This window comes from Rattus rattus, chromosome 10 (assembly GCF_011064425.1).
Source record: "Rattus rattus isolate New Zealand chromosome 10, Rrattus_CSIRO_v1, whole genome shotgun sequence".
Taxonomy (NCBI): Eukaryota; Metazoa; Chordata; class Mammalia; order Rodentia; family Muridae; genus Rattus; species Rattus rattus.
In genome coordinates this window covers 47,103,164-47,127,135 of record NC_046163.1, presented here as the reverse complement: position 1 = coordinate 47,127,135, position 23,972 = coordinate 47,103,164, and the positions used below count along the sequence as shown (strand labels likewise).

The following is a 23,972-nucleotide window of genomic DNA, read 5'->3' as shown; positions in this document are numbered from 1 at the left end:
TTGTAGCTTCTTTCATGCTAGACACCCAAGAAATCCAAACCATTAACAATATTCTCAACCACAACTACATAGTCATGAAGTGATGCCATGCATATGTTTCATATACAAGGGGAGCTTAATAAAAAGCTAAACAAAGCCAGGCACAGTGGTACATTCTACAACCCCGGCACTCACCAAGCTGAAGTATGAGGCTTATGAGTTTCAGGACAGTCTGAAGTAAAGCCCTGTCTTAAAATTGAATGTATGCCTACCCATGAGAGAGAGAGAGAGAGAGAGAGAGAGAGAGAGAGAGAGAGAGAGAGAGAGACAGAGACAGAGAGACAGAGAGACAGAGACAGAGACAGAGACAGAGACAGAGACAGAGACAGAGAAGATTTTAATTTTAAATAGAGAGGAAATGGAAAAACACTTGAGTTCCAAGTAGCAAGACAGTCATACAAGCAAATAATCAAAATACCTTCAAAGGAATAATTTGGCCCATACCTACCAAACACTGACCATAGTTTATGTTATAACCTTCACTGCGGGCTTGGAAAGTAGAGTTGTGGATAGAACAGATGCACCCCAATACTCAAGTAGAACCTACCCACCTTTGGGGAAGGCACAGCCAGTAAATAAATGACGAACTGAACCATTTTAGAATCAAATCAAATTTAAATAGTAATGAGAGAGACTGAAAACAGGAAGACTGTGACAGAGACATCAGTGGTGACAGATAGTATTTTAGAGTGCAGCCAGAAAGCTCAGGAGTTGGGATCTTGTAGGTAAAATGGTATTAAAAGGTGACAGAAGAAAACAAGTCAAACAGTGAGCTCATGCAGAATGTCCCTGACTCAAAGTGGCTGTCATAGCCAAGTCTCTGTGCACGAAGAGGATAAAGGTAGAAAGGAAAGAGAAAGCAGGCAATGGATTGTTTACATTAAACACAGGTCACACCAGCAGGCTTGGATTGAATCTAAGTAGGGTGAGAAGCTGTACCTAAAAACTGTGTGATGGCTATTCTTAGTTGTCCACTTGATTACATCTGGAATTAGCTAAAACCACAGAGGCTGAGTACACCTGTGAGGGATCTTTTTAAAGACACAATTTTAATGCTGACCTTCTGAGATGGGAATATACACTTTTAATCTGGGCACATGGTCAGCTGGCGACCTATGTAAAGGACATAGAGGAAGGAAGCTTGTTCACTTTGTCTGCTTGCCCTCACGAGCAAGTTCACTTCTTTAGAACTCTGGTATATACTGAAAATCAGCGGAGACATCAAGGCTCATGAAATGAACAGCTACTGGATTCTTGAACCTTCTGTTGGTAGACAGCCATTGTTAGAGTGGTTGGATCATAGCCTGTAAGCCATCCAAATAAATCCCGTGTGTGTGTGTGTGTGTGTGTGTGTGTGTGTGTGTGTGTGTGTGTGTGTGTGTGGTGTATCATTTATTTGTATGTCTATGTAGATAGACAGATGATAGATGATAGAGATAGATGATAGATTAGATAGATAAGTAGATGATAGATGGATGGATGGATGGATGGATGGATGGATGGATGGATGGATGGGTGGATGGATGGATGGATGATGGATTCATGGAGTGTTAGACATATGGAGAGATATATAGACATATAGATAGATTCATTCCGTAAGTCTTGTTCTTCAAGGGAATCCCAATGCACCCTGAAAGAGAAAAAGTAGATGGCACCACTTGTTCCTCATCACCCAAAATTCAGGGTTTTGTCTATACATTTCCCACCTCTTCACCATGGAAGCCCAGACACCTGCTCTCTACTCAATGCAAAAGAAGGCTCCAACGTTGATGAACTAGTATGCTGGCTTCCGGTTTTATTCTTTCTACCATACTAGACACCTCCAACTTTTTCCATGTCTGTTTTACAGATTTTCTGTCACTCAGATGTATTCCTTGCTCACTCTTTACTCTGTGTCACCTGAAGGACAAGGCTTGCAGGCTGCTGCGTGAGCCAATGGGAAACATTTACAAGGAAGACAGAAGACAGGGAGAAGCCAAGGTCTTCGCATGACCTCTCTATTCCTTGGGTGATGTCTCTGGCAGCTGTTGGCACTTTCCCACAGTGCCAGCTCACACCTGGCAGCTTAGACTTCCACCAGATGCCCCAGAACTTATATCACTTCCTCAGTGTGACGACTTAGGGGACCCAGCAGCATGCTTCCCTGATAATGTGGAGGCTGTCCCACCATCCTCATCTGCCTTCTGTCCATCACCTCACTGGCTGTTATTGATTCTCTGAATTAAACTCTTCTGGTGCTCTAAATGTTGACAGCTGTGTATCCTTTCGAGGTTGAGCCTTGGCTGATTCAGTTCTTGAGAGTGACAAGGGACTTGAGCAAGTAATGACTGTCTTATCTGCCAAGTAAGGGCTTAGAATTACTCCATCTCACTGGCCACACTCAAATTCAAGTTAACTCAAGTCATCTTCCTGTTAGCTCCCTTGAAGCCATGTTTGTATGGCTTATACAAGAGGATCCAGTATGCACTGGAGCATAAAAGACGTTTGTTCCCAGACTTAGACTTCAGAATTCTTTGGAAATTAGCACTGCAGTCAGTACCATGGCCAGATCCAAAAGGCCAAAGGAAGAAAACAAGGGGCCCCAAGCATCTAGAAGAAATCTTATTCCAGAGACTGGAAAAAGAAAGTAGGATGATGTCACACTTTGGTCTTAAAACCTCTCTTCGATTTGCCCACTACATGTGCTGAGCTGTTAAGCACGAACTGAACAGTTAAGAACATAAGTCTTATCACATACTGCTTTACCTCTAGAATAGTTAACATTGGTACAATCTCTGGAATTTGTCCTAGAAATCAAAATTGCTTCAAATATAAGATATATTTAATTGTAAGATATGTCATTATTTTATAGACCAGTGAAACTTTGATGCATTTTGGGGAAGGGGGTCACTCTGCTTCGGTAGTGTAGCCATTGATATGTCGTCTGGGTTCTAGTAAATGACCTACATCTATGCTCATGCAAACAACTTTAATTAAACTCAGTAGGTCATTTTTTAAAGGGACAAAAGTGGAAGGGGCTTTCTAGAAAGAAGGGGTAAGGGTACAGGGAGTATGGGGGAAAATGGTAACTGGGCAAGAATATAATAAAATACTTTGTATACACCCATGAATTGTCAACTAATAAGTTCTAAGATACCTTTTAAGCTGGGGTAAAATATTATCTGGCTACATCAACTGTGTCCAATCCCAACTTGCTGTACCTTAAAACTGTACCAGTAGGCTGGGAAGATGGTTTATAAAATGCTCGCTATGGGACTCTGAGGAGCTGAGCACCCATGAAAAGGTAGTTATGCCAGTGCATGCCTGTAAGCCCAGTGCTGGGAACAAAGAGACCGGTGGATCCCTGGCGCTTGATGGACAACCAGTCCATCTGAATTATGGAGTTGTATGTTCAGTGACAGACCCTGACTCAGAAAAAGAAATGGAGAAGTTGAAGATGATACTCAGTGTTGACCTCTGGCCCCACACAAGCATGTATATGTACACACATACACACACAAACAGGCACACACAGGAACCAAAAGTGTTGCCTTTAATGTAAAATATGACATCAGCCTTGGTTTAGGCACGCGAGTCCTCTTAAACCAAATGCATCATTTAAAGGACTATGTAGCCATTCTAGACGAACACAAAGCTCAGTATTTTAAGGGGACACCCACTAACTAGAATAACAGGGCTGAGGACTCATAACTCCTTGACTGATCCCCAAACACAGACTGAACCACATTTGTAATACATAAAAGGGGGCAGCACGGAGACCTGAAGTGGGAAGGAGGGAGCTGGTATTATCTGTGCCGTCAGTAACCACGATGTGCTCCTGGGCAAGAAACTTATCACCAGATCCTGCAACTATGAAAAGAAGGACTTAGACACAGGGCGTCTCACATCTCATTCACCTTGCTCTCCCATGATCACATTTCCATGTTTCCAAATGAAGGTGGGAAATACTAACAAGATTACTGTTTGTGAACACGAAGTTTACCATGGTTTCTCAATCGGGAACATCTTGTGCCCCATTCAAATCTATCGAAGGATCTTTCTCTAGTTATGAGTGAACGGTAAACACACACACACACACACACACACACACACACAAACACACCACACCACATCACATCACACAAGGGAGGGAGGGAGGAGAGAGAGAGAGAGAGAGAGAGAGAGAGAGAGAGAGAGAGAGAGAGAGAGAGAGAGAGAGAGAGAGAGAGAGAGAGAGAGAGATTGCTACACCACAAATGCCAAAATGCTCCTGGTGAGAAATACTAAGACCATCCAGGGTCAAGTGTTGAGTCCTTCTAAAATTCATACATTAAAATCTTAAGCCCCAAAGTGATGGTATTTGTTCTAGTTTGTTTTCTGTTGCCTTAATAAATACCACACCCCAAAGCAACGTGGGGTGGGGAAGATTCTATTAAATCTTATAGAGTACAGCACATCATGAGGGGAAGCCAAGGTAGGAGCTCAAACAGGAACCTGGAGGCAGGAACTGAAGCAGACAAGTGAAGAAATGATGTCCATTCATTCACTCTCAAGGCCATGTTCTTATAAGCATAGGCTGGTCTTCACAGGGATGGCACTGCCTGAAGCAGGCTGGGCCCTACTCCATCACTTGGCAATCAAGGAAATGCCCCCACAGACACGTTTCCAGGCCAACATGGCAGGGCAATTCCTCAGTTGAAGTTTCTCTTTTCCTAAATGCGTCAAGTTGACAACCCTGTTCAACCAGCAGAGTATTGGTGGTAAAACCAGTTAAGAGTAATGGAGTCAGGAAGACGTGACCCTCTAAGTAGGATTAGGATCCTTATAAAAGGGATCCCAAAAACTGAGTCTTTTTCTGGGTCATGAGAATACAATTAGAGGTTGGCAACCTGCAACCTCCAGCACCCTGACTTCAGATGTTCGGTTTCCAGGGTTAGTAAGCATAAATGTCTATTGTTAATAAATCATCTAGCCTGTTATACCTAGCCTGAGCAGACTAAAGTGAGAATCTTCTACAAAGTATTTATAACAGTGAAAAAATTCAGTCTACGTTAAGTCTCCAAAATGATTTAGCTTCCAATTTATTATGATACGGTGTGAGTAGCCGCAGTAGCTGTCACTTGAGCTGTGCTCCAGCGAGCCCCGCAGTTTGCTGTCTTGTAACTTTCGTCTCAGTATTCTCCCATGACCTTCTCGTATTTCACCTTTTGATACATCCAGAGTCAAGAAAAATAACCTAGGGGTGGGGAAATTGGCTTTATGGAAATCAACCCATAGGAGCCAGGCATAGGAAGGCTGGAACACGCCCTGTGCTGGAGCAGCAAGCAGCCTTGGGAGAGGGTGTGGACATGCACAGGAGAAATTATCACTTTGCAGATCTGCAGTTTTGCCGCAAATCCCTGGAAGTTTCTCATCTTGGACTCAAAAACCCAGGACTCAGGAAAGAAGGAGAAACATTTTCTTTTATTTCTTCTTCTTCTTCTTCTTCTTCTTCTTCTTCTTCTTCTTCTTCTTCTTCTTCTTCTTCTTCTTCTTCTTCTTCTTCTTCTTCTTTTTCTTCTCCTCCTTCCCCTTCCCCTTCCCCTACCCCTTCCCCTTCTCCTTCTTCTTCCCCCCACTCTTTCTTTCTTTCCTTTTTGCTTCCATCCTCAGAAAATCAGGAGGAAAATGTAAGAGTGTGGATCTATCCAGCTTCTTCAGGGGCCAGCCAACTCCCCATGGTTTTCCCTTGCATTCAGTGTGGAGCAGGTCCCCATCCTCTTGGAGAGCCAAGGGGAGTGGTGAACCGTTCCCATGCCTTTCCCCACTAGAAGCCTTCCACCACTACTGCCAGTTCTGCTTTTAGGGAAGCACACATTTCTGCAAAAACAAGGGATCTCCAAGTTGTCGATGGATGCTTTAAAAGAACATGAATGTAATTCGAAACAAACTAATGCCCTCGACACATAGATCCACGCCAATTCTTGTGAAAAGGGCTGCAGTTCATCCTGTTGGCATGCTCCACTTTGCAGAGACTGTGTCTGGTGACCTTTGTCTTTCCTTCGAGTGCCCTCAAATCCCTCTAGTCACACCCCAGCTGTTAAATTAGGTGACACCAGCTGTGGCTCCTTGTGCCTTTGTCAAATAATCTAACGTGCAGCTTCCCAATCATCCACATGAAGAAAACACTTTGATGAGTCAGGAAGAAGTCCTTGGAGTGTTCGTCACTCTTGGGTTTTGCCACTCTCTTTGCCCGTGCCTGAACAGGATGGCTAAGGACCAGAATGAGTGCCTAATATATGTGCATAAGAATGCATCCTTTTAATTGAACACTTACTTGGTGCCAGGCACCACAGCAGTTACTACTGCCTGCAAACCTCAGAACATTCTACTTCACAGATGGTAAAGGGGAAGCTAAATGCTTTTTCAAGGTCATCAGCCATCAGGAGAAAGAACTAGAAATCAAACAAGGTACCCATGCCCACAAAAGCCTTTATTTTAAAACAGTGTGTAACCGATTCACTGCCTGTGCCTATCCTCACCATTTTCTCTTGTCTCTGTATTATTTAAAAATTTACACATTGAATAGTTATTGATCTATAGGCAGTAGAGTCTTATTCACGGACTGTACCTTGTGTTGAAGTCTTTCTGGGCTATGGAAAAGTATAATTTTTCAAAATGTTCCCTAGATGGCTTAGGGTCTGGTCACAGAAGAGGGACTCAAATGTCTGAATGGCATGCAGGTGATGGTAATATACAGGAACTTGTAGTGTGTGTGTGTGTGTGTGTGTGTGTGTGTGTGTGTGTGTGTGTTACAGACTTGGAGGTTAAGGGCCTTTCAGAAGCTGTTTTGTGAAAATCTTATCCAGTGCCCAGATTGTTTCAGATCTGTTTATTCACTGTACAGATGGGATACCACAAAAATATGGACAATGGGTCTGTCAGTCAGAGCTGCACAGGGTGCTGGTGATGGAGATGGGAGTCAAGGGACTGTTACAGAGTAACTAGAAGGGGTTACAAGCTACTGCTTTATCACTCACAGGCTTGAGGAGAATTTGAATCTGCCCCATTCCCAGCTGAGTTAGAATAACCTATAGCTGCCAAGGGAAGTAAGACAAATGAGTCTTTGTAAACAATGACACTCAGAAGTGCAGGGGATCACTCTTGTGACTGAGCTAGCCTCGGTGGCTGGTATCTGGTGGGCACTCCAGTATAGAACATAAAGTTCCCCAGGCGACAGATTACTGCTCCACTCCCACACTGCTGATCACAGTAGGTTAAAGTGATACCCAGAAGTCTGACTTCAGACAAGATCCCAGGAGAATCTGACTTTTTCCTCCTAAGTCATATTTTGAGAACCACTGCTCTATTGATGTTTGTCAGTGTGCTTGTGTGTGTGTGTGTGCTTGTACGTGTCGCACGCTCATGTTTCTTGCAGTCCTACAGACTCAGACAATAGCATCTGTGGAAACACTTTGTAGAGACACTACCAGGCTTTAAATTCCCAGCTTTCCTATAATTCCTAAATATGTGTCATAAACACACACACACACACACACACAAACACACGGGGGGGGGGTAGAAGTGCACACATCTTTAAGCCCTAAATTCAACTGCTCAACTGCCCACCAGACCAGACATCCACTCTTTGCCAGATCACTCAACACTCCCACCTAGATGGTTCACTACTTTCTGGACATGTTTTCTTCTCTGCTGTGACATTATCTGCACACTGTAGAAACATGATTGCCAACCTCAGAACGAACATTCCTGACTTTGCTTAATGGTAATTTCAATTTTAGAGTTTAAGCCAGAGAGCACTTATGTGACCTGTTCTGTTCACCGCTGTAACCTGCCACACTCGGGATGATGTCTAGCACACAGTAGGGATTCATTGAAATGAATGTGACTGAATACGAAAGTGAACACATTGTTTGGGACCTCTAATCTATAGTTTGGCCCATTCTCCCTCCTCCCACTATAGAAGCTTACTCCCTCATCCTCATGCACGGGACCCTAATCCACCCTCCCTGCTTCTCTTTTAAAAGAACAGACCAAGTAACGTCACCAAACTCCCATTCAGTCTTTCCACAACTGTCAGAATGTATTCAGCCACTTCTCCTTTAAGTTCGGGTGTGGAATATATTTAAATACAACACATGAACACTTCCTGTTTCCGTACCAGTCTCCCAGCCTTTCCTTCAATGCCCAGATACAACAGACTTCATCAGCATAGAACAGGTGAGACAACACCACCCTCTCTAGCAACCACTTAGAAAACACCTGCTCTGTCAAGCTCAAACCACAATGCCATAGAATTGTGAAGCATTCTTTGAACACTTTCCTGGGTTTTGTTAGTGTTTGTTTGGTTGTTTATTTAAGACAGGATCTCATGTAGCACAGGCTGCCCTTGAACTTGCCAAGTAACCAAGAATAACCTTGAACTGTTGATTCTTCTGCCCCCCCCCATTCCAACCCCAACTCCTGCCAAATGGTCTGATCACAGGAGTGTGTTATCATATCTGGAGTAGCTCCGGGAGTTACTTACACCTAACACACTCACACACACACACACACACACACACACACACACACACACACACACACACACACTCTCTCTCTCTCTCACACACACACACACACACATTCTCTCTCACACACACACACGCACCACACACACACACACACACACACACTCTCTCTCTCTCTCTCTCTCTCTCTCTCTCCTGACACACACACACACACACACACACACTGACCCAGAGGACCTGCTACTCACACCAGTATCATCCATTATACAGTGCATCGCTACACTAACTGGTGCAGGGTTTTTGTGGTAGTTATAATAATTTTGTTCACTAAGGAGCCCTGCGCCTGGAATGCAAGGGTTTTCCTGCCACTTGTAATGGCTGGTAGCTAGCTCAGCGTCTAACAGGCAGGCCCTGAGATGTTTGCTGAACTGGCCTCAATTTAATTTAGTTAGCATCAATCTCAAGACTAAGGAGTAAACAAACGGTGGTGGACTTAGTGAGACTAAGTCTCAGAAGTCTTTACCACCGCCAAGGCCAACGTAAAAACTAAAGTAATTACTTGGGTAGATAACTCGTGAAAGAAGGAGAGCTATTTGCATTTGAATGCTCTGGTGAGGATTTTCTGCTTATTGATGTTTCTGGGATTTTTCAGATAATAGCTTCAATTCTTTGATTCTTTCATGGTGTGGAGAGTAGGCCAGAAAGTTAATCTATCCATCACTGTCCCATCTGAAACCACGCAGCTTTCAACCCGCTCTGGCGAACAGAAAGCACACAGAGAAACAAACTTTCAGCGTGAATACGGTGAGGCAGAGGCTGAGGGACAGCGATGCTCACTTTCAGCTCTCTCAAGAAGCAAGCCGGGAGGGTGCCGCCACAGGCCTGACGTTTCAGTAACCTCACACCTGGCTCCTGGCTCCATCTAGCCCTTCCCTTAGCATTAGGGGTACAGGGAGACTATGCAGAAAGCGGTTTCTGTGGCACAGGAGACTGAGTACAGATCAGATCGGACAGGATGTGTGTCTGTACTTCTAAGGGCTGGAGTGGAGATGAGAACCGGAGAGGGCATCCAGGTCTCCAAAATGACAGCAAGCAAGCAAGAAAGCAAACAAGTGACCAAGCAAACGCACAGACACAGGCTCGCGCACACACACACACACACACACACACACACACACACACACACACACACACACACACACACACACACACGGGGGGGGTGAGGAACGAGAGAGGGAGAGAGGGAAGAAGGAGAGACCGAGAGACACAGAGACAGAGAGCACCTGCTTCCGAAAGCTGTCCCCACCCCACCCCACCCCACCCCCATCGCAGGCCGGCCCGAAGGCGCGGCCCCGCCAGCCAGAGCCGGCGGATTTACCGTGGCATTACTTTTAATTAAGTCTGCGGCGCGGCGCGGGAGCGCGGGGTGCGCCCTAATCCCGGGCCCGCCTGACGTCACCTGGGAAGGCGCGGCGGCGCGGGGAGGCGCGGACCGACGACCTCGCGGCGACCCAGCCCGCGCCTCCGCCCGCGCGGGGCTTTGCTCGGCGGGAATTAAGGGAGGGAGAAATGTTAGTACACTTTTAATTGGAAATCGAGTTCTTCTTTCAGAGCGGCTTGTTTACTCAGGATCGGGCATTAGAACTCGGGGGAGGCTCTAATTGAAGTGACGGCTTTGGAGATTATGGGGAACATATGGCCCTACCGCCGGGCTCTTTATCTGCATTTTCTCATAAAAACTGCCGTCCGGGTGTGTTTCTGCAGCCTGGCCTCTTCCATTTCTAAAGCGCCTTTGAAGAGAGGAGAATGTGATGCATGCGCAGGGCTGCAGTAGCCTGCAGCCCGCAGGCCTGGAAGCTTCCCCATGCTAGGCCCGCACTGAAGCCGCCTCCAGCCAGGGTTCTGTCAGGGAAAAAATGAGCTGGGAAGAAAAGAAAGCCACTGGTGACTGCCTGGCAGGGGTGTAATTCAAACGGTTTTAAGCAACAGCGGGAGAGAGTTGCCAAGGCAACGAGATTCCCACTCTAGGCTCAGGAAAGGAACCTCGGTGTACTGGTTGGGGCCAGTACACAGGGGAAATAGGAACACGCGTGTCTCAGGACAGAATTATTGTTTTCTTTCTCTTTGTCATTAACCAACCAATCAATCAAATATCCAGTTGGTCCCTGGCTGAAGCATCAGTCGCTACCCTAGTACCCCACTATCCCTTCTGCTCAATGTTACTGTACCAACCTGTTATATGTATATTTTTGATATTATCATGCCTCACCCCCTCGGACGTGCTTTTAGAGCATGCTACATTTTCCAAAATGTAAACATCACCTGGCTCCGTAGACTTCTGTTTGCTTCATCTTCCAACCTCAGCTGCACCTGTTCACCCTAGGGAAAACATTCATACCTTCTGTCTTAGCTCTAGGCTCTCCCTGGCACAGCACCAACCTCGACTGGGAAGAAGAGCGGATTGAGGTACCCCCAACTCTGGTTCCCAGAGCTCCTCCACCTCTTGGGGCTGTGTTTCACAATCCTCCTTTCCTAACCAATCTGCTCACCTGGGGATTACAGAACCCCTACCTCAGGCTACTCACCAGAGTAATTAAATCCTTAAGACCCATGCCACAGAAACCCAACATCAAGGAAAAAAAGAGACACATGAAATATCTGGAGAATGGTTCAGAGGCTTAGAGCGCATGCTTTCCTTGGAGAGGCCTGGAGTTCTGTTCCTAGCACCCGTGTAAGACAGCTCCCAAGCACCTGTAACTCCAGTCTAGGAGCTGACATTCCCCGGGCCTCTGCAGGCATGTACACACACACACACACACACACACACACATACACACCACACACACACCACATACACACACAAACATACACACCACATACACACACACCACACACACCATATACACACACACATATACACACACACTCACACACACACACACACACACCACATACACACACACAACACACATACCACATATACACACACACAACACACAACACACATCACATACACACATACACACACACCATACACACACATACACACACACACCATACACACACACATACACACACACCACACACACACCACACACATACCACATATACACACAAATCATACACACATACAACACACACATCACATACACACATATACACACACACCATACACACACATATACACACACACCACACACACATACACACATACCACACACACCACATACACACACACAACACACATACCACATACACACACACACACACACATATACATACACACACACACACACACACATACACACACACACATATACACATACCACATATACACACACACATCACATACACACACACACACACACACACACACATATACACACACACCATACACACACACCATACACACACACACACACACACACACACACACACACACACATATTTAAAAATACAATAAGAAGCCTTACAGGGGTAGGGGACTACGGTGAGGTGCAACACATAATCTGAATGCCTTGGTTAGTAACAATCTTTCTCCACTAGAACTCAAGCTTCCTAAGGGCAGAATATCAATCCAGAATGTACAACTGGCCCATCATTGCTGCAAAATATTCTCTCATTAGTCAAATATATGCTTCTGTATGCTCCACATACCTAACCAAGGCCCCGCTCAACATAATATTCAGTCAACTCCAGAGTGAACTAGATGCTGAGCTGGCCCAGCCAGCTTCCTACTCTCACCGGTTTCTAAGAGGGAATATTTGGACAGCTTACCTTGAATACCACTTGGTGCACACATGCTAAAATATCCAGATTCCTGGTCCTAGTCACCAAAAGACCTGACAAGCCTTTGGCCTCACCAGCGGGCAACTTTGGGTTTGGACCACTGAGAATCTAGATAGTTTTTAAATTCTGTTCTTTTCCACTTATTTTTGCCACATAAAACATTCATTACAACAGTATTCAGAAGCAGCCATAAACCAGTTTGCTACCATCCTTAAAGCCACTGGCCATTTTGTTTAGTCAGAGACACAAAGGCACAGGGAGATGCAGGCTAAGACACTTCCACTTCCTGGGTGACCTACCTCAGTTTCTAAAGCACGTTAGGATTCCCTCGAACCCTCTTGGCTGGGAATTCAAAAGTAGAGGTGGGGTCCGGGTTGCCAGGAAAAGAAAACTAGCCATTTCTTGCAATTTCTACATGATTTTCATTTACGACAGGAGGGAGAAAGTGAGACCCTGGGACCTGTAGCCCTGGGGATGTGTTGTTCTGCCTGTATTATGGATTGTCACCCTAAATACATTGGGCACGCTGCCAAGTCCTGCAGAGAGGACCCAACTGAGAGGTGGAGAGATAAGGGCACAATGCTATTTCTGCCAACGAGGACGTTCTGAGCTCATGTCTCCTAAGGGGCACTATTATGGGCCAGCTTGTGGAGGTCTGTGAGGTGTACTGATTTTAGGCCACTGTCACTTTAGGCCTCCTTCACTTAAGGAGGGATACGGCTTACACCACCGATACCCTCCTCTGGAAGGCTTGAGGTAGGGGAGGGGAAGATTTTTTTCCTGCCGCCATCAAATAAAACACAGGAACAGAACCAATGAGATGTCCTGAGTGAGCTAACCCAATCACAGAAAGACATACATGGTATGCACTCACTGATAAGTGGCTATTAGCCCAAATGCTTGAATTACCCTAGTTGCCTAGAACAAATGAAACTCAAGACGGATGATCAAAATGTGAAGGCTTCACTCCTTCTTTAAAAGGGGAACAAGAATACCCTTGGCAGGGAAGAGAGGCAAAGATTAAAACAGAGACTGAAGGAACACCCATTCAGAGCCTGCCCCACATGTGGCCCATACATATAGAGCCACCCAATTAGACAAGATGGATGAAGCAAAGAAGTGCAGACCGACAGGAGCCGGATGTAGATCGATCCTGAGAGACACAGCCAGAATACAGCAAATACAGAGGCAAATGCCAGCAGCAAACCACTGAACTGAGAATAGGACCCCCGTTGAAGGAATCAGAGAAAGAACTGGAAGAGCTTGAAGGGGCTCGAAACCCCATATGTACAACAATGCCAAGCAACCAGAGCTTCCAGGGACTAAGCCACTACCTAAAGACTATACATGGACTGACCCTGGACTCTGACCTCGTAGGGTAGCAATGAATATCCTAGTAAGAGCACCAGTGGAAGGGGAAGCCCTGGGTCCTGCTAAGACTGAACCCCCAGTGAACTAGACTGTCGGGGGAGGGCGGCAATGGGGGAGGGTGGGGAGGGGAACACCCATAAGGAAGGGGGGAGGGAAGGGGATGTTTGCCCGAAACCGGAAAGGAATAACACTCGAAATGTACATAAGAAATACTCAAGTTAATAAAAAAAAAAAAAAAAAAAAAAAAAAAAAAAAAAAAAAGAACCAATGAGATGAATAGCTGTCAAACCAAAACAAAATCACTAATGCTCCTTCACGTGCAGTTTTTAACTGCTTACATTCCCTTATAGCTCCACAGATTATGTTGAGCTGGTGTCTTTCCCGGCTGCCTACTGCTACAGGGGATCCCCCATAAAGCATACAAGGATGGTGTTTATGTGCTTCGGAAGTGCTATAGGTAAAGCAGGAAGTGGACTTGTGACTGGCGGTGAATGGAGGGTGAACTCAGCCCCTATCAACTCCTTTTCGCTGCTTTAATTATAATGTGCAAGGCGTTTTGGTTGGGATCTCTCAGGTAGGAAGTCTTAGTGAATTCCTGGATCACCACCACGGCCAGCCGGTGAGCTGTCAGTAGAATGTGAGACGACACTGTGAGGCCTGGTGTATGCTACCTGTATGTTTCTGATGACCAGACAACACACACTGCTTAACCAAGGCAGACACTGCAACTAGATCACCCGGGTTGGAACGCTGGCTTTCAGTGACGAGTTGCCATATCTGAAGCACTTCATTAACTTCTCCATGCTCATCCTCCTCAGCACAGAATGGGAAGACTCACAAAACTGCCTTAGCCACCAGCTCCATAGCAACACTGGGCTCTTTAATTCCTATGAAGTATTTAAGGTAATGACTTCTGTAGGGAGAGGGTTCTGTAATTAGGAACATCCCTGAATCCACCATCATTATGCAAAACCCAATGGTATGTTTTATATGTGGCCATTGTTACTTACAGAGGTTGAACACGGGAAGTGACTAATTATAAAACACTGATTTTATATGCTCTGAGGCAGCTATGCTAATTTTATATTTTTTTATTATTTGTTTTAATCAAAATTGTTAAGTGTGAACGCATTTCTAAAAACAGGTTTCTGTCAGTGGAAAAGAGGTAAGCATTGGCTAAATCTGACCATGGCCTGTAACTTTTTAAGCACCAAAGATAAACTCTACTCAACTTCTAATTACAGAGAGGGCCGAAGCCCTCTGTTTCAGTATCAAGTGTCCGGACTTGGTAATTGGTAGAATTAAGTTCTTATTCCAGCTTATCCCTGACTCAAGTATCCTGTGTTTTTACTTCTCCTTCTGTGTTATGAAGACAAAACAAATACACTAAAAGAGAAGATTCCACAAAGAAAAGACGTGTTTTTAAGCCTTAGATGGAGAACAACAAATAATTCTCCTAGCGAAGTGTATGGCTGATTCTAGCAAGACACATAACTGTTGATTTTGAAAACAACCTGAAGGGTGCAGCAATTATAATTGCTTCTTGCCTACCAGTCAGAAATGCCAGGTTAATAAAACAGGCAGAGTCTGGGAAGGCCTGCGGAGTCATGATATAAACTGATGCTTTTCATGTGTCTTTGACAATGCTAGCAACCACAAAAACAATGAAAGAGACTGCATGTTTACTCTATGATAAACACTGTACAGAAAAAAAACCTTCAAGACAAGACATCCTGTCTCTTGCCTTATTCTTAGCCCATGGCATAGGACTAGAATATACGTTAGCCTGAAATTTCGGGAATTTCTATCAGTTCCAAAACCTGGGGTCAGATCTGTAGGCAACTGCAATTTGAAGCAGTATTTCTTCAAACATCAGATCACCATATCTGAAACAGCATGCTACTATTAGAATTAAAACACTTAGATCGATATGTAATGCAAGCAGTGAATTATTAAGTGAGTGGGTGTGTATGGGGTGGGGTGGGGTGGGGAGGGTTTGTGTATTGTGGGTGTGTGTTCCTGATAAAGGTGATTATTACTATACTGAAGTATGGTTAAATTTTTCTGAAATATGTTTATGTAAGGAACGTAGAAAATATTATTTAAATACACTTTCGCCAATATAATATTTACTATAGTTCTTGTAGTAACTATTCTTGATTTTTTAAAAATGAGTAACCCCTTTGCTTATTAAAAAGAATGACACAATTTTCATAGTGATGTCTCTTTGTCCATCTCTCAGCCCTTTTATATCATAATATATTCTGATATGATCATGTTAACTTGGAGATATCTCCTCAACTGTGCCAATTGGGAATCAGAGTCCCCTTGGCTTTGTTTTTCTGCAGCTAATAAACTAGAGATTGGCATAGTGTAGTAGTCTGTTTTGTTTTGTTTTTGTAAGTGCCAAATGGAAGACTAGTGAGGGCTGGAAGTACATCAATAAGAACAGCTAAAAGGACAGCAGGTACGAGAGCCATGCTAACAGACCTACTGAGGGATAGAAGAAGCAACATGGGCCTCAGCCTCTCGGCACATTCCCTAACAGAACTTCCAAGACCCATGGCCTTACCAGACAGGAGTCTAATCTACTCCTGAAGTGTGGAGACGCACCACCCTGTCAGACCAAGAACCTGAGAGAGGTACAGACCAGGATAGCTCTATGCAGGAAAGGTGGTGCTCGGTGATAAGGTAACACCTGGGCATGCAAAGGAGCTCAAATCATAACAACTGTGAATCTCAGTCAATCAACTTATCATAGAAAAACAACAAAAATTGGTAGATTTCTTCCATTCTCTCTTAGACTTTAATGAGCCTCAGAGGTCATTGATTTTTTTTTCCCCACTTGATATTTTTTTTTACATTGACTTCCCAAGATGTGACACCAGCCTGTATTAGTTCTAAAACTAAAGACTGCCTCGGACACACACACAAGTCTATAGTAGAAAACCACCATGTCCGATTCATGCACCCCGGCTGCCCCGAATGAGAAGGAAGCCCTCTGTGCCACCCTGAGATGCCGGCTGCCAGCTCTCCAGGGGCATCTGAAATAGAAGGGCAAAGATGAGGGGTGTGAGATATCCATGAAATGGTGGGCCTTCTGCAAAATGAGTGCAGAAGCCATGAGAAGCCACACCCGGAAGTCCACGAGCACCTCGCCAAGAGATGACCACAGACACTGCCACTCAGTAGACACCAGTCTAGTTCCATGCTTTTGTCTGCATTCTCTCTTTTCATTCTAAAAGCAGCCCCCACAGGCAGCCTGATAGCTCCCTTTCTTACCGATTAGGAAATATAGTCTTAACAGGGGCAGGTAACTGGCCCAAGATCGCATTGCTTCTGAGTGTAGGGCTGGCTTCATTTCTGGACCTGTCTAACAGTAGATGCAAAAATAGACAAGATTTCCTCCTACTTATACACTTTCATATTTTACATTATAAAAGTGAGCTGATAAGAGCAATTCAGAGGAATTTTCCAGAGATTATGAGTAACTGTTGCTCATAAATTGGCCTTACCAGAGAATAAGATTAGCTCAACACAGGTTAAAAGAAATGCTGCTACATGGTAGAACAATAATACGGCCCCCAGTGTGGTAGACTCGAATGAGGACAGAGCCAATAGTCCCTTAGCCTTGGCTTGCTGTACATGCCTGGCAATTTGAGTTGTCCCCAAGGAGTCACATAAAGGTGGAAGGAGAGAAGAGACTCTACCAGATTGTTCTATGACCTTTACATATGTGCTGTGGCACGCACACACAGAGAGATAGAGATAGAGAGAGAGAGAGAGAGAGAGAGAGAGAGAGAGAATAAATCAGCAAAAAGCATCAATTTAACAAGCAATAAAAGAGAGCCTAGGTACTAGAGTTGATAAACATGACTGAGAAGAGGAGCGAGGGAGTGTTAGAGAAGAAGATTGGTGGGAGGCATCTGGAATCTCAGACACATCTCCCATGCTAAGAAAAATCAGAAAGAAAAAGGACTAACAAATACTAGGTGTAAGGAACCCACTTTACAACTCCCATGATTTGTGGACCTTGGCCTCGGAGATTAATATAAACAAGAAAAAGCAATGAGTTCAAACAAGAAGCACACATGATCACATGCCTGTGGCATGCCAGGTCGTGCTGGGCTGGTGGATGCAAAATACAGGGACATGGGACTCCACAGTGCAGGCTGGGAAGCTGCTACACCATCCCACAAAACATAAAGTGCCCTTCAAAGAAAGGGGTCCCGGGATAGGCCTCATGGGAAAATCCCTCTACACTAGCACATCAGTTGAAAGAGTCCTACCACAGCCAGGGGGTGAATTCGAGAAATAATCTAAATAGCTTGTCTTCAGAAACACAGATGAACCCCAAAATAGGGAAGGTAAAAATATAGTTAGATTCCATGGCCAGAGACACAGAAAGAAATAAAAGGGAAAAAGAAAACACTGTTGAAATAAACAAAAAATATATATATAAAATTCCAACTCAACATTCTTCTGAAATCAAGAATGAAACAAAAAAGAACACTGTTTTGCTTTAAAGTTGCCTGTAACTTAGTGAAGTGAAGGAGGGTACCTACACCAAACTCTTAAAGGAATAAAAACTTTAGGGAAAAATCTCATGGAATCAAAGACTGTAGTTGGCGGTGTCCTTGCGGGGTCACCTTTCTTGTGTAATGTTATCATAAGGGAAAACTGGAAGTGTATAGGAACATGTCTTACTTTCAAATCTACTGCAAATGTTAATTCAAACTTAAGCTTTAAACGTTGCTGCATGTAATACTTGGGTAGCCTCTCATTTGAAAAGAAAATGGAAGACTAAGAGAGAAAATGGAGAATGCCACCTGAACCAGCTAGAAGCCACTGTTGAACACAGTCAGGTGTCAGGGGCCAGGAGCCCCTGCCTCCAGTCCCAGGTAAAGGCTAATAAAATTGTGAGTATATAAATAGAATGTGGTACGCAACTCAGGTAGTAACAATAACAATGTTACCCACGCCACACATGGAAAATCACACCCCCTTCATGGTGGTTCCCTTTTAAAAACAGAGTAATATTTTCACAGATGGATCAGAACATCCCCTGTCTACTAGAAAGGCTACTAGAAAGACTGGGGAGAAACTAAGAAAGCTTTTAGTGTTCCCTAGACCTGGGAGAGGGTTTCTATCAAGCAAGTATAGATGAAGGGTCTCCTACTGTGTGGCTTCTAAAAGTAAAGTCAGGACCAAGGTTTGGGGTTACACAGGGATTGAGATGGATGTTGAGGTTCACCATGAACAATCTGACAATCCACCTCAGAAGGTAGATTGAATTCTGGTGATGTTGTGGCATACGCCACAAATGCTCTACATCTGGTTTCACAACAAAGGGTTCCTCCTAGTTACCAGTGATAAGGACAGCTTTTGTATGCTGATGAGATAACTGGTGGGTGGGTGGGTGGGGGATCCTAGCTATAGGACAAGTCTGACCACTAGAGATACCAACATAAGGTTGGATGGTTGGTCCATTCAGCCACACCTCCCCACTCAAGCAGGGCAGAGGAGCTGAAGGTTGAGTTGGTCGTGCATGCCTAATTGTTAAATTGTGCCTATGTAATAAAGATCTAATAAAAACACAAAAGTACAGGGTTAAGATAACTTTCTGAGAGCTGAATGCATGGATGTATATGGAAGCTGGTGCACCTAAGGGGGTTATAGGAGCTCTGGGCCCTTTTGCAGACACCTCGCCCTGCATATCTCTCTATCTGCCATTGGCACCGTTGAAATTCCTTTTTTAAAAAATGGCAGAACATAAATGAAATGTCTTCTTGAGCTCTGCCATGCACTTTAACAAATTAATTGAGCGGCAAGAGGGTGTGCTAGAAACACCACTTTATAGCCAGCTAAACACAGATGACAATCTGTGACTTGCAACTGGCATCTAAAGTAGGCAGGCAGCCATATGTGACCTAACCTTCCATTGAATATATCTCCAGGCAGACGATGTCGGAATTGAATTGAAATTCGGGGAAGAGCTCCCACACATCTGGTGAAAGCATGAAACACACATCAGTGTGTTGTTTCCTCACATCTCCTGCTCCCTGTAGCCCAGATGCTTAAGAGGAAGCCGATGGAACATCTGATGGGAATGTGAACCACACGACCTCCAAGGTGCCTACCAATGGCAAGATCCTCTTGTTTCCTGCTGAAGGAAAGGTGCTCAGCCCCAAGACCTCATAGGATCCCTCCCCCTAGAGACCAGGAGCATCTGTCACCACCCACTAAGCCAAAAGAAAAGCATCTACCCCTGGCTTCAAATTGCATCTAACTGCATAGAGACTGCCTTGGGGCTATTGGCAAAGCTGGGACCAGGACAAAAGAGACTGGGCCACAGCAGGAAAGAGCATTGTGCTGCGTGTGATGAGTCACACCTGTATTCCTAGAACCTGAGAAGCTGAGGAAGAAAGATTGCTAATTGGAAGTTAGCCTGGGCTCCATGGTAAGACCCTTCTCAAAAGATCAGGAAGTCTTGGGAGAAGGCTCAGTCAGCAAAGTAATTGTCATATAAGCAGGAGGACCTGAGTTCCAATCCCCGGGACCCATGTAAAAGCCAGGGGTGGCACTGAACAACTGTGAGCCCAGTGCCAAGGTAAGGGACTTGCTCTCAGGCTTGTCCAGCTCACTTGGCAAGCTCCAGGTTCAATGAGAGACCCTGTCTCAAAAAATAAGGTAGAGAGGGATTGAGGAAGATGCCCAACAATTAACCACTGGGCTCTAATAACAAACACATGCCCTAACCCTAACACACACACACACACACACACACACACACACACACACACACACACACACCAAAAATAAAGGGAAATAGGAAAATAGGAAGAGAGAGAAAGGGCTTCTAAAAACAAGGTGTGTAGTTCCTGGGGAATGACACTCAAGGCTAATCTCTAATCTTCACATGTGCACACATAAAAATACACACATACATGCACACACAAAAATTTTAAGGTGACAGGACAGAGAATCATTAACTCACCAAGTACTCAAGAAACAGCTATCTCACTTACTGATGCTGCTGTCTGAGGTGGGTGTTTCTGGGAGATTCCTATTGTCCCTTTTGGCTCTAAAAATCTGTGATGATTTTTGCAGTGTTTGTTTCCATGTGTGTGTGTGTGTGTGAGAGAGAGAGACAGAGAGAGACAGACAGACAGACAGACAGAGAAAGAGAGAGAGAGAGAGAGAGAGAGAGAGAGAGAGAGAGAGAGAGAGAACATGCTACAGAATGCACCTGTATGTGTGAGCATGGGTCCGAGTGCACGTAGAAGCCCAAGGTTGATGCTAAGAATTATCACTCTTCCACCTTATTCTCTGAGTTGTGTTTCTCAGTCAAACACAGAGCTCAAAATATTGTTAGTCTTGCTATCGTGCTTGCCCTGGAGACCCTGTCTCCATTTTCTGCTATAACTATAGGTGGGCCACTGGGCCCAACCAGCATTTACATGGGCGCTGGGGAACGAAACTCTAGCCTGTGCCGGACAGTTTAACACATGAGCCATCCAGGAAGTACATTACAGGCTGGGAATAAAATGAAACATGGTCAAGATGGACGGAGTCACACTAACACTACCCATGGCTTCACACAGACTCCTGGGAGAGGACAAACTCTGCTATCATCCTGAAACGCTTCATTTAGAAGCCCAGAATTAACTGGCCCCCTGGAACATGCTCTGTGAAGTCTTTGCATCTCCTCTCTATGTCCCACCTCTTACTTCCTCTGACGTCACCATGAGCTAAGGCTGGTGGGTGAGGAAGAGAAAGAACAAAACCAGCCTAGTTCCTTTCTGACATAAGTCACCAAACCTCAAGCAGATGCCAGCACTCCCGTCAGGCCGATGAGGAGACACTGCTTAGAGAATTCAATGATCGCAGTAGACTGAATGGCTGGTTCAATTCCCCATCTCCATAGATAACAGTCTATTTCTGTATCTTATGGAAGTCTAGCCCACAAAGTCTTCAAGCTGCATGAAATGCAACTCCCCATTCCAGGGGTTTGAGCTTATGATATGCCTCAGCTACTGGGTATTGGCAGGCATGATGCCAGCATTGGGTGGACATGTGCCTGTGGACTAGGGCATGCCTCTTTGTGCTTTTAGGACTGGCAAGGAGGAGCTCATGCCTTACAGGTACTGCTCCTCCAACCAGAACCCCAGAGCAAATCACAGAAGACCTGAACCTGATCTAGGCCTAGAGCTAAGCTCAGTTGATTGAGGTCAACAGACTCCAGACTGAAGCAAAGTCGCTCTACTTAACCTGGAGACTTCAAAATGTCAGTGCTAGGTTAGGTATGATTTGTTATGCATAATCGCTCATTTATAAAAGCCTTCTGGGCTTGAAAAGGGTTCTTTAAATGCAGAGAATTGCCTTGCTCGTGGAGCTAGGCTGCTACCTATGGGAGCCCCCACTGGCCACAAGGCACTCACCTGAGTCTGAGGCTGCTGGGCTCACCAGGCTCAGCAACTCTCGCTCCTTCTCATAGTCTCCTTTGCAGAGCAGCTGGCCCTCCTTCAGGACAAACTCGTCACCCTTCTGCAGCTGTCGCTCGCAGACGCAGCAGCAGAAACAGCTCAGGTGGTACACACTCTTCTGGGCACGCATGACAAACTCATTGGGCGCAATGGCTTCGAAGCAGCCCCCGCATTTGACAGCAAACAGTCTACAAGTGGGAGCGAAAGAAAAGCAATGAGATCAACAGACAGGACCTCCAACCCTGGGACAGAAATATTGTACTGGAGCAGATTTCAGATTCGGCATAATCGGTGTCTTTCTGGTCCCCCTCAAACAACTAAGGCTGACTAATGGAAGTCCGAAATTTTAAATATCTATGTTTCCCTTTTAAATTATCTGATGAGACTATAATGGCATTTGCAAACACTGTGGCATAGGCACTGAGATAAACATCTTAACGTATCCGTGGGATTCACTCAGAGCATTTATTTTACTACTTTCCAAGGAACGAGTCATTTTCTTTTTTTACAACAGTAACATGATCACAGGAGCAGGAGGAGTCTTTGCAAAACATTCTCTGTTTATCTCTGCATACCAGAGGAACTGATAGATATAGGAAGGTCAGATGGTCTAAGAAAGAGAGAGCAGCAAGGAACGGGTGGGGCATTGAACTGCACTGCCCCCCTCTTCACTAAGACAGACACAAGCGAGCAGACACAAAGTGTATTTAGGGAGCCGATGCCAATTTGCTCTGCTAATATGACCCACTTTGGCAGGAATGATGGAAACATAAACAACACAAGACTGTTTTCCTATAGACAAGCCAACTACCGCATTGGCCTACGTGGGGCCAATCCTATCTCTTTGCTTGTTCATATGTCAATCACTCATTCTTCTTTTCATTCTCTTCTTTTCATTAATTCAGAAGCATCCGCTGCATGGGCTGTGGTACACTGTCCACTCTGTGATTGAACAGAGAGGGAATAACTAGAAACCACAGTACCCCAACTGTATCCACTATGGAGTCAAGTATACAGTGTGTGTGTGTGTGTGTGTGTGTGTGTGTGTGTGTGTGTGTGTGTGTGTGTGTGTGTGTGTGTTGCTGTAGACTCAATGGTAAAAGACAAATCCTGTTTGGAGCTCATGTGCTTGTGGAAGAACATAAGTCAGACTAGCAGATGTCAGGGCGGATAGAGGTCCTTGCCATGCAAACCTGACAACCTGAATTCAAACCCTGAGGCCCACTTAAAGATGCAAGGAGAAAACTGACTTCATCAAGGTGACCTCTGACCTCCGTGTGTGTGCCACAGTGGCACTAAAGATAATTTAAAAGAACAGTACAGAGGTGTCCCGTGGGTACAAAATATTATAACAGAAAGCTAGAGCATATATAAGGAATTAGAATATTCAATCACTTCCCAACCATAAAATGGTATCCGTTTGGTTATACAGCAATACCCTCCCTCTCACAGTGTGTTTGTCTTGGAAGCTTGCCGAAGAAGGGAACCATTTGAAGGTGGAGTGCAAAGGAAGCTTGGGAAGGGCTCCCAAGGAGGCATGACACACAGATTGGCACTGGAGAGAAGGCAGACATTGAAGCTTTGAGTGGAGGAAGCCAACACTTGAAGAAGAGAATGAGGTCACCTGCCATGAATCCTGGAGCCACCCACAGACAGCCTCCTAGGACAAAACACAGTCTGCAGGCTTGGAAGGAGTGTGCTATATGGCCTACAACCTAAGCTGTGAGCTCCCGTGCCATCCCTCAGCTGTCGGGAGCCCCTGTGAAGTGACTCATTTTACATGCCCCCTCCCTGTCTC

General features: G+C 45.0%; 1 protein-coding gene across 2 annotated transcripts in view; it reads right to left on the bottom strand.

The window, feature by feature from the left end:
• The window catches only part of Lmx1a (LIM homeobox transcription factor 1 alpha), a 152,657-nt gene that overhangs the window by 21,912 nt on the left and 106,773 nt on the right, over positions 1 to 23,972 (bottom strand). For both annotated transcript variants that reach the window (XM_032915584.1, XM_032915583.1), the window contains exon 4: positions 22,130 to 22,362. In XM_032915584.1, the coding sequence (XP_032771475.1) occupies positions 22,130 to 22,362 (233 nt within the window). The remainder of the gene's footprint in view (positions 1 to 22,129; positions 22,363 to 23,972) is intronic.